At 37.5% G+C, this 12,484-nt stretch overlaps 1 protein-coding gene across 2 annotated transcripts in view; it reads right to left on the bottom strand.

Annotated features, from left to right (window-relative positions):
* Positions 1–170: 170 nt before the first annotated feature.
* rpn2 (ribophorin II) overlaps positions 171–12,484 on the bottom strand; it is an 85,860-nt gene continuing 73,546 nt past the window's right edge. The window contains exons 15-18 of one of the 2 annotated variants that reach the window (XM_051932565.1): positions 12,162–12,237; positions 9,174–9,303; positions 1,629–1,726; positions 171–865 (exon numbers count right to left, since the gene is read on the bottom strand). In XM_051932565.1, the coding sequence (XP_051788525.1) occupies positions 1,675–1,726; positions 9,174–9,303; positions 12,162–12,237 (258 nt within the window). In that variant the 3' untranslated portion in view covers positions 171–865; positions 1,629–1,674. The remainder of the gene's footprint in view (positions 866–1,628; positions 1,727–9,173; positions 9,304–12,161; positions 12,238–12,484) is intronic. The other variant, XM_028812116.2, reaches the window with a different exon arrangement.

Here is a 12,484-nt window from a genome sequence, read left to right as displayed (position 1 = left end):
TGTTAAATGAGCATGGTTACTATAAAACCCCTTAACATTAAAAGAATTACTTGGCTTGCTTCTTCAATTAACCAATGATATTCAGTGTTCATTTCACTAATCCCCTGAAATGCTGACAGAATGCGTATGCTATTACAAAAAGAAACAAATGAAGTGTACACCATACACAATTACCTTTTCCCAATCTTTTATTCCCAAATTCTTTGAAACACAACTCCAAACAAGCTCAATACTTTTGTTGTGCTCATCAATGCCATTTTACAAACAACAAATTTGACAGCTGGAGGATTCAATGTCTCTTGTTATTCAACATGGGTAACTCCTGTAAGTTTATCAAAGGCCACTCATACATGAAAATTTGATCCTCATATTTGACGCTTCATATTTTTTTTTTGCTCCAAGAAACTGGCCAAAACAGTTAGACTGTGTCAGGCGGCAGCCTCTAATTAAAAATTATACTGAGCGTACAGTTGAACTATTCCAAGTGAAGGGTCATTACATGAATTCACAATGAAGACCTTTCACTAAAGCCAGTATTTATTACTTATCAGTTGGGAACCCACGAACACACACAAAAAAAAATCATTAACTCATCATTCTTTTGTTACATGTACATAAAATAAACCACCCTGTATTGTTTTGCCTAAACAGTTAACTTGCCACTCAATATGGTCAACAAAATGCTGGCGGTCATATGTACTGTACAAGAGAAAATCTTCCTGCAGCAAGTCGAGGACGTGAAACTGCTGAAATTTAATCTGTACAAAAAAAGTCCAAATTTTGTTCAAATTAGAAAATGTACACTTTTTCAGTTTAAAAAAAGTCTTCTGTTTTGTAATTTAGTAGTCTTTACTGCCGTCCAGTCCTAGGAAAAAAAATAAAATAAAAAAATTAGGCTACACATTTACAAATGGCATAACCTTTTGAGTGGAGAATAAGCACAGCATAAAGTGAAACCAAACTTGCTACATTTATAAAACTCTTAAGCCCGGACACTGTGATAAAGCTGGTCACTGAGGATACATGCGGAAACTGACGGGTAACAAACAGAAACACAACATAAGATGCATATGGCGTAAACCTCAAACAAGTACAGACCTGATGTATTTCTTCAAGTAAATGAAAATGCTTAACATGTCACCTGTGGTATACAATGGTACACGTGACACATGTCATTACTATTACAACTACAGTTTAATCCTAACTCAAATGCTCAACTAACATGCAACACGTCACCATTCTCCACATTGAGGGAGAGTGGGATTCTGCTCAGACATCACTGAAGACCAAGGACCACTAATAACAATGTTCAGAGGGGATGTAGGGGACGTGCTTGTGTGGTTGCAAGCTTAAGTTTAAAACGATGAGGCGTGATTTTACAAAGCCTACATGAGAGATGTTCTGATGAGCATGCTTTATGATTATACTCAAAATGGACTGTGCTTCAAACACAGTCTACACACAAGTTCTGGAACAGTTTATCGTTAGAAATGTGACATCAAGTAATAGTAAAGAACACAGGCAATGTTTTATGGCACATAATATGGAACACGTTTCGTAATCACATAAAGCCATGCAAAATGGGGGGTAGTGGTATGATAATGCAAGGATTCCAAGCGATTCCTTACTTTAGCCAGGAACATCAAGCTTTTTATTTATTTAGAAAACCACTCTCTACCGCAGGCTTCTATACTTTGCCAGCCTACTACTTTGCTCGGCTGCAATCCTGGAGAGAAAAAAAAGGGAACACAAATACAATAGGAAGAAAGAGAGAAGGTTAAAAGAAAAGCAAGGTTTCTCTGCCAGTAAGATTTTTGCCTGAAGTGTTTAAAAATATACTGTATATTAATCCTAGTTTATTGCTGGCTAATGATGCAAAATGGACGCAAAAGATTTACTTAATATTTTTTGCTGTTGTGTATTTGTAATATCTAGCATTATTGTAATTACAATACAATTTATTTGTGTATAGCCCAAAATCACACAAGAAGTGCCGCAATGGGCTTTAACAGGCCCTGCCTCTTGACAGCCCCCCAGCCTTGACTCTCTAAGAAGACAAGGAAAAACTCCCAAAAAAAACCTAGTAGGGAAAAAATGGAAGAAACCTTGGGAAAGGCAGTTCAAAGAGAGACCCCTTTCCAGGCAGGTTGGACGTGCAGTGGGTGTCAAAAGAAGGGGGTCAATACAATACAATACACAGAACAGAATAAATCCTCAATACAATATAAAAATAAAAATTGTACAAGTTATACATTTAATTGTATGTATTATTCCAATACATGAGTCCTTTAGACACCTGAGCCCTTCCACATAGGAAGAAAGCCTGGAGAAAGGGACAGGCATCTTATGAGCCTCAAGCAATAATGAACGGTATAAAGTCAGACAATGAGCTGGCTACAGACATCAGAGAGAGCTAAGGACAGACACAGAAGAAGCTGCTTAAAGACAAGAAGGCTACAAAGGGAAGTATCCAGAAAGAGGTGAACAGAAATGATAACCTGACTGGAGACGGCCTGGAATAGACATACACATGTTGAATGTGTTGCTAATATTGTATGTTTTCAGAACTACACAACAGTTTAGGATAGATAGAACTTTATTTATTCTCTGGAGGAAATGTGCCTTTTTTATAGAAGCTCAATATACACACACACACACACACACACATACATAAACAACAGAATAAATATAAAGCAAGGACGTTAGTTCTGATTTGGCTTTCACATTTATAGTAAGAAAATATGCAGACATATTGCTGTTGGTATAAAGGAGTACTTGTGTTTCTTGACACTTTTGCTGAGTAATTTGTTGGCCGAAAGTCTTCAGTGTTAGCATGTCACAGAAAGGATGTACATCATTGTTCATAATGGCACTCAGTTTTGTTTTCATTCTCTCCTTTGCTATGACCTACAGGGGGGTCCAGAGAGTGTCCTATAAAAGAGCCTGCACTTCAAGTGATGTTACCTTCCCAGCACACCACAGGGCACAAAATCATATTGACCATCACAGAGTTATACATAATGTGAAAGATGTCACTTCCCGCACTAAAGGAACAGTCTTCCAAGAAAGAAAAAAGAGACTCCTCTTCCCTTTCTTATATAGTTCCTCTGTTTTCTGAGACCAATTCAACCTGTCATTAATGTGGACCCCCCCTCCCCAACCCCCCCACCCAAGTACTAATAGGAGTGGACAACTTCCACATTCAATCCTTAAACAGTGACCAGACATAGAGGCTTTTTGGTACTGTTAAAAGTCAATAACCAGGTCCTTGGTTTTGCTGATGTTAAGATGCAGACAAGGTTGATTGGTATGAAAAGTCACATTCTATATTTTGATATCATTTTATTGGATTAGTTCTAATTTTTAAAACTTAGTATATTAACTTATTAGTTATTTTCTCAGCTAGGTCAATCAAGGGTGTATGAGATAAGCTACAGTACAGTGTACCTGGGTGAAGTCTTCAGTTAAGTAGATTATAGTTTTAGGTGCAAGTGCATTGCAACTGTGAATGGTATCTCTAAAGGTTGGTTAAGTGCATGAATAGAGAAATGGGAGTAGCAATGGAGATGTAACATACAACTGTAGCCTACAGAAAAAAAGAATCTGTGCATTTGATGAATAGGGACTTTTCAGGAAATGTGTCCTCAAAAGTCTTCCCACGATAAAACTTTTCAACTACAAAGTCTCTATATACGTTCGGTCAAAGTGACAGAAAACACACAACTGGAGTTTGGAAAACCCTGTTTCTCATTTGTCGGGACAAGAAAATGAAACTAATAATAAAATGATGCAAAAGCCAGTTAATTCAGAAAAATAATTAAAAATGTAAGGTGTAAGTGTGCAAGCTGTATACTACAACATGTGGTGCAGCTCCGATGTTTCCAGAACTCTGAAAAAGTACGTTTGCTGCAGCAGAAAAAGAAATACATGCATGTATGCTGCCATAATTTACAGTTTCAATGCAAATGCGAGCCAAAAATAACAATATATATATATATAAAAGCATGTGGAGGTAAACAAACTTTCATGCAGATGTGTATTAACTCCTTCACTGTGAATAATATTAAGTGAAGTCATCTCGTGGCATACTTTGAAGGCTGCTGAAGTGCCTTGCCTAAAGACAGCTCAGAATTCTAGGAGACTAAGTGAAATAAGTTAACTATTTGGCTGTTCAGACCTCACATGCCTGAGGAGTCAATCCATGTAGAGTCTGCAAACTCCTCTCTGTATGTCTATGGATTATTGTCTAGACATTTAGGTCCCCCAAAATTTATTTTATATATTATATATATTAGCAGCCGGAGATCCATAAAGGGAGAAAGGCAATATATAGCACAATTCGTTGGAGGGGTACAGGTCATAACGTTTTATTTATTATGAACATGTTCCAATTAAGTTTGCATATGCTGGGTTTATGTCCAAATGTCTGTTAATGGCGTTTTTGTCTGATAGCCCGAACCCCCCCCCAACGAATTGTGCTGTATATTGCCTTTTTTTCTTGTAAGTCTAAGCATTATCCTCTGATGAAGGCTCCGGCAGGGGCTGAAAGCTCAGGAATAAAAACTACTTTATGATAAGTTATTCGTTTTTTCTCCCTTTATGGATCTCCAGCTGCTAATATGCACACCGTATCACAGACCTTCGCTTCCATATATATATATATATATATATATATATATATATATATACACATATACATATATACACACAGTGCATCCAGAAAGTATTCTCAGCGCATCACTTTTTCCACATTTTGTTATGTTACAGCCTTATTCCAAAATGGATTAAATTCATTTTTTTCCTCAGAATTCTACACACAACACCCCATAATGACAATGTGAAAAACGTTTGAGATTTTTGCAAATTTATTAAAAATAAAAAAATTGAGAAAGCACATGTACATAAGTATTCACAGCCTTTGCCATGAAGCTCAAAATTGAGCTCAGGTGCATCATGTTTCCACTGATCATCCTTGACATGTTTCTGCAGCTTCATTGGAGTCCACCTGTGGTAAATTCAGTTGACTGGACATGATTTGGAAAGGCACACACCTATCTATATAAGGTCCCACAGTTGACAGTTCATGTCAGAGCACAAACCAAGCATGAAGTCAAAGGAATTGTCTGTAGACCTCCGAGACAGGATTGTCTCGAGGCACAAATCTGGGGAAGGTTACAGAAACATTTCTGCTGCTTTGAAGGTCCCAATGAGCACAGTGGCCTCCATCATCCATAAGTGGAAGAAGTTCGAAACCACCAGGACTCTTCCTAGAGCTGGCCGGCCATCTAAACTGAGCAATCGGGGGAGAAGGGCTTTAGTCAGGGAGGTGACCAAGAACCCGATGGTCACTCTGTCAGAGCTCCAGAAGTCCTCTGTGGAGAGAGGAGAACCTTCCAGAAGGACAATCATCTCTGCAGCAGTCCACCAATCAGACCTGTATGGTAGAGTGGCCAGACGGAAGCTTCTCCTTAGTAAAAGGCACATGGCAGCCCTTCTGGAGTTTGCCAAAAGGCACCTGAAGGACTCTCAGACCATGAGAAAGAAAATTCTATGGTCTAATGAAACAAAGATTGAACTCTTTGGTGTGAATGCCAGGCGTCACACGTTTGGAGGAAACCAGGCACCGCTCATCACCACGGCAATACCATCCCTATAGTGAAGCATGGTGGTGGCAGCATCATGCTGTGGGGATGTTTTTCAGCGGCAGGAACTGGGAGACTAGTCAGGATAAAGGGAAAGATGACTGCAGCAATGTACAGAGACACCCTGGATGAAAACCTGCTCCAGAGCGCTCTTGACCTCAGACTGGGGCGACGGTTCATCTTTCAGCAGGACAACGACCCTAAGCACACAGCCAAGATATCAAAGGAGTGACTTCAGGACAACTCTGTGAATGTCCTTGAGTGGCCCAGCCAGAGCCCAGATTTGAATCTGATTGAACATCTCTGGAGAGATCTTAAAATGGCTGTGCATCGATGCTTCCCATCCAACCTGATGGAGCTTGAGAGGTGCTGCAAAGAGGAATGGGCGAAACTGGCCAAGGATAAGTGTGCCAAGCTTGTGGCATCATATTCAAAAAGACTTGAGGCTGTAATTGCTGCCAAAGGTGCATCGACAAAGTATTGAGCAAAGGCTGTGAATACTTATGTACATATGATTTCTCAGTTTTTTTATTTTTAATAAAATTGCAAAAACCTCAAGTAAACTTTTTTCACGTTGTCATTATGGGGTGTTGTGTGTAGAATTCTGAGGAAAAAAATGAATTTAATCCATTTTGGAATAAGGCTGTAACACAACAAAATGTGGAAAAAGTGATGCGCTGTGAATACTTTCCGGATGCACTGTATATTATATATATATATATATATATATATATATATATATATATATATATACACATACATACATACATACATACATTACTCACTTCTAAATTGACCCCATTTTATTGTGTGTTTTTGCTTGAGCAATAGAGTGGTGCCCCACCACAGCAGGATAGGAGCTGGTCATCCAAAGCTCAATGAAATGGAGTAAGCAGTCATGTAAAATAAGTGGTACACTGACTGTGGAAAATTATACATAACATTTGAAGACTGCATTATCAACTAAAGCAGTAATGCTGAAATGAAAAGAAACACAGACATTTTAAATTTGCAGACACATTTTTAGCTCTAGCTGTATGTTCAGTCTGATAGATCACAAGTATCCTATGAAAATGTCAAGTGACATCATTATACCTTTAACTTAATTCATAGAAAAAAAAACTGTCCAAATAAAATTTATTGTGCAAAGAGATTTCACTAAGGCTTACACAAACTAAAAAGGAACCGTGTAATCCTCACAGGATTGAAATCTAGTGTTTGAGCAACAGGCACTCTGTCACGCAACTTGGTATGATGTTGCAATAGTACTAAATGAAAAAAGAGCCAACTTTCATTTGTAATGTCTAGTAGTAATTGAATTTTTTTTTATACAAGGACTACAATAAAACAAAATATCCTGGGGGACAGATGAATCATAAAACACTGAGAACAAGTATCAGTGTTGACACTTCTTGAGAGGATTGTGGGGTTCACCACAATTTTGCTCTGCAGAAGTCCACAGACCATGACCGCATTATTAACAATGAAGCACAATTTTAAATATGTACTTTGCTTTGCTATACCAAACATCAATCTTTATTAAAAAAAGCTACGTGAATTTGTAGTGCTAATTTTTATTACCCAAAATAATGTTGTAAGTATGGTAGGAGGTGTGTTGGTGTTTGGGGGTGCTTTTGTGCCAATGGATCTTAACTTCATGATGAAGCCAAAAATTTCCTAGTCATACAGAACGATTCTGGAGGACGATGCAAGGCTTTCCTGCCTATGACTAAGTTATGCCAAAAATGGAACCCTCAGTATGACTAAAGCATTCTTAACAAATGTAATAAAAAAATTAATTAATTGGATAAAAATGAATCTTCTTGAAAGCCCAAGTCATAAGCTGCATTAAATTTACCTCGGAAATCAGAGATGGGAATGATATCATACCCAAGTTGATCGCATTCCAGTAAAATATTCATTAAACCAGCATGTGTCCATTAAAACCTAAATTGTGCTTCCTCCATTGGAATAATCAGTAGTTGATAAGACCACATTAAGTGGTATTTTTCATATCCAAATGCAGTAGCAACCTGTCCACAGATAGAGGTTGGACAGTATTTTGCATACGACTGACCTCATGAGACACAAATAGAAGTGATAATAAACAGTATAATATTACACCTTTCACTAAAGTTCATAGTGTGCATCACCATTTTGGATTGACGTCACGATCTGAAATCGGACAAACTTGACAGCCCAGCTCCAAGTTTAAGAGTTGTAACTCCGACATAAGAGGTTGTCCCAATTGAAAATTCCAACTTCCCACTTCAAATGGAATGCAACATTAGTCCAAATGTACACCTAATTGTGTGGTAAGACATGAAGCAGATGTCAGGGATAAATTCCTGATTCTAAACTTCTTCAGATTACTTGTTCACTTCGTTGAATCAATAGAAAGGCTCAGAGGACTCCAGCAAGTATACTAGAATTATATTCAACAAAGACTCCTCTGGAGCATTGTGTTTCATAAGCACAGATGTGCTAACAATTCTTTGTTCAGACAAAGCCTTTACAGATAGGAATATACATGACCATCTTTAGCATATAGCTGATATCATGCAAATTATAGGTAATATTTATTTAAAAATGTAAAAGAGGATGAACTGAACATGAATAATGGAACACAGTCTTGTTGCTGAAAGTCAAGATCAGTGGCAGCTTCCTACAAAAGTGTCTGTAGGAGTAAGAGAGGGGTGTAAGAGAACAATGCAGCTCCAGTTGCCATCTTAGCAATACTATAAACGCAAGCAATACTATAGAAGTTAACATTTTGAAATAAGAAACTAGCACCACAGCAAACACACCCACAGAAAAGAGAAGTTCCATATTTAAACTCAAGCTAGCTGTCCAACACAAAAATCTCCTCAAATTATTTCAAGACACAATAGTTTATGGGTTCTTTTGAAAATATCACTCACTACTGTTAAAAGGTACCTTGCAGGTAGGTTTAAACAAGTTTTTTAAAAAATTGGTACAGCAGAGGTCTATGTCGCTTTTAAGAGTAAACAATAATGCAGTTTATTGCATTTTATGCATTCTTATTTTATATTGCTTTGGTCCATAAACATTTGTTTAGCTTCAATATAAAAAAGAGTGTTGTGAAATGTCAAAATGGCTTGCATAAAACGCAGGAATTATTTCATATACACCCAAAAAAAGTGTACACTGTAATGAAGATTTTAAAGAGACAGAATTTATTTCATTTTCGGCCAAGCCATTGCAGATGTATATAAACTGCCAAAATAGTTTGCATTGCTAAAGGAAGCAAAACATAGTGTCAGAGAACTATGAAACATAAACCATAATCATTTCCAGTATTTCTTATTTTGTATCTGAGCAGAATAATATAGAAGTCCATGTCTACTGATATTTACTGTTTCCAAGAACCAAACACTTTCAATGTCTCAATTATGGACATTGCTGTGTTCCCGTGGATTGATAAAACTTTGGGCATCTTTTTTTCTCCAAGAGAAATATGCTTGTACAGCAAAAGCAAGTGTCAATATTAAATACAGCAGGGCTGCTTACCTTTTCACTGCCTTCTGAGCTAACATTCGGTTGCCTGCTAAGTAGGTGAGACTACCCAGGACAGCGAGGTACTTCAAAGTCTGAAACATGTTGAGCTGTGTCCAGTACACATACATAAGACCCAGCAAAGCTGAAAGAAATTGGAAATTACTCACCCTCAAAATCATTTATATACAACAATAAAAAATCCTATACCACCAAACTTGGCAACATAATTTTTCAGTATTTCTTGTTTTAACTGTTGTAAAATTAATTTGAGCACTGACAGACTGGCAAAAGGGGTCCGAGCTGAATTAAATGGTTGTCCAGAACTGCTGGTGGATGTCTCCTCTTGCTTAGCAATCTGAACAGAATAAGCTGGGGAAACGTCAGACTTTAGAAGTAAGCACCAAGGCTTCCAAGAGAATATGTTTGCCCTTTAATTAAAACTAATTTTTACTGAAATATTTGGAATATTTTAACCTCCACAACCACTTTGATTTTATGGACTATTTAGTTAATTAGTATTTATTTTTGTACTGCACTTTGGAGCACTTTGTTTAATTTTAATAAAAGCACTGAACCACTTTTGGACGAACCCCTTGCTGAATGTACAGTATGTGTCCTCATTTGCCCAGCTCATCTCAGTCTATGACTATCAATGGTTATGGGTTGAAGAGATTTCCAGAAGTAACCAGGGAGCGTGGAGTTGACCTAGACTGTCACAAGCACTTGTGATAATGATATTGTTGTCACATGCAAACAATGACCATTCTTTGCCAAACAAAGTCCTGTAACTCCTTGAAAGTTGCCACTGGCTTCTTGGTAGCTTCTCTGACCAGTCTACTCATCACTGTTTCATCCAGTTTGGTGGAATGGCCTGTTCTGGGGAGGGTCTAGTAGTACCAACCACTTTCCGTTTCTTAATTGTGGACTTTGCTGTGTTCCTGTGGATGATAAAGCTTTGGAAATCTTTTTTGTATCCATCTCCTGACTTGCACCTGTCCACAAGTTCATCCCTGTTGAAAGTCCCTTGTCACCCAGAGTCAATTGTTTGCTTGCACTACGAAGAACTGGAATGCCACAGGAAAAGCTGTTTTTATGCTAAACTAATCACTATGATTACAATCACAGGTGGAAGCCAATTACATGGTGTGCAATAGAGAAGGTGACTACTTACACCTGATTGAATTTATAAGTACAGTGATCCCTCGCTATATCGCGCTTCGCCTTTCGCGGCTTCACTCCATCGCGGATTTTATATGTAAGCATATTTAAATATACATCGTGGATTTTTCGCTGCTTCGCGGGTTTCTGCGGACAATGGGTCTTTTAATTTCTGGTACATGCTTCCTCAGTTGGTTTGCCCAGTTGATTTCATACAAGGGACGCTATTGGCAGATGGCTGAGAAGCTACCCAACTTACTTTCTCTCTCTCGCGCTGACGTAGGGGGGTGTGAGCAGGGGGGCTGTTCGCACACCTAGACGATAGGGACGTTTCTACCTTCTGTGTGCAGCTGCTTCCTGAAGGACATGCTGCACAGTGCTTGGCATACTTAAAAGCTCAAAGGGCACGTATTGATTTTTGACATTGTTTTACTCTGGCTCTCTCTCTCTCTATTTCTCTGCTCCTGACGAAGGGGGTGTGAGCTGCCGCCTTCAACAGCTTTGTGCCACGGTGCTTCGCATACTTAAAAGCAAACAGCCCTATTGATTTGTTTGCTTTACTCTCTGTCTTTCTGACAGACTCTGCTCCTGACGGGCACTCCTTTGAAGAGGAAAATATGTTTGCATTCTTTTAATTGTGAGACGGAACTGTCATCTCTGTCTTGTCATGGAGCACAGTTTAAACTTTTGAAAAAGAGACAAATGTTTGTTTGCAGTGTTTGAATAATGTTCCTGTCTCTCTACAACCTCCTGTGTTTCTGCGCAAATCTGTGACCCAAGCATGACAATATAAAAATAACCATATAAACATATGGTTTCTACTTCGCGGATTTTCTTATTTCGCGGGTGGCTCTGGAATGCAACCCCCGCGATGGAGGAGGGATTACTGTATTGTTTTTTTTGGGAGGGGGGTGATTCTTTGTTATTCTCAGTGATTCTTGTTTTTTTTTTTTTTTTTATTATTTTTCAAAACTGCTGCTATTACATCTGTGACTTGGATGTTACAGGCTGCATCAAGTAAATAAAGCTGAAAAAATATTTTCTTGTGTGTTTTCAGTTTAAATGGTTAAGGAACAAAATGTGAATATTTTCAAAGGGGGTGACTCTTATCTATACCAACTATATGTTACTTTTTTAGTCCATGCTAATTCTGTATAGTGGGAAAGGAGTTTAACTCAGTTTTAACCTTAAAGTAATAAAAATTGAAGAAAAGCTAAACAAGTTTTGCATTTAACAGTGGAAAGAACAGCCATATGCCTGCTCTACTTGTTACATATCAGTAAACTGGATAGAAAGAGGACATGTTTCTGAATTTGTCAGTTATATAGATATCTACTAAACCAATCTGCTTGACATCCAACAAGTTACAAGCAGTTATTCCTTTTACACAGCCTTAATGCAAAACACTAAAATATATTTATTTTAAATCAATTTTTTCTTCTTTGTCTGAATTCTTATTTTTGATTATTTTAATAAATTTTAAGCATAAGATGTGACATATTTAAAATAAGAAAAAATACAAATTATTTTTTAGTTATGCTATTTTAAGGGTGAAAAACTGAATGCATTTCATGCTTTTTACATTGATCATCATTATGATGCGTTTAGAAAACAAATCTTGACATATAAAAAAATGGAATTCAAGAAAAAAAAAATGTAGAAGTCTGAAAACTGGCAAAGCTTAACAATAATTAAAGCTATTAGCTTGAGATAATGATGGTGGAGAAAGGTCACTAATGTAACATGATTAACTCAAAGTAATAGTATTTCTACATTAAATTTTAAATAATGTATTTCAGCACAGTGGTGAAACCATAATGGGAAACTTCCTTTGGCACTTACCAGCATGTCCAAGGTGAAACAATAGAGTACTGGGGGCAAAACTGAAGTTGGAAATGTTGGCACCAAGTTTAAGCCACTAAAAGAAATAAAAAAAAATTGCATTAATAAAAAGATGTCTTAATGGGCTTCATAGTAAACAGAAAAATCAGAGAAGACAATTGAAACTAGGTGAACTGGCAGACCTATGGGCCTGAAACAAAAGGGAATTGAAAGGTCTGGAAGTCAACCAACATAATGATAAAATTTGATTATGAATTCTGAACACATAGGCACTATGTACCAGGGGAAAATTGCAGTGGATTATGTTCCATAGTGGCTTAGGT

The sequence above is a fragment of the Erpetoichthys calabaricus genome, chromosome 10 (assembly GCF_900747795.2).
Source record: "Erpetoichthys calabaricus chromosome 10, fErpCal1.3, whole genome shotgun sequence".
Classification (NCBI taxonomy): domain Eukaryota; kingdom Metazoa; phylum Chordata; class Cladistia; order Polypteriformes; family Polypteridae; genus Erpetoichthys; species Erpetoichthys calabaricus.
The sequence above is the reverse complement of the archived record's forward strand: the minus strand, read 5'-3'. Positions and strand labels throughout refer to the sequence as shown.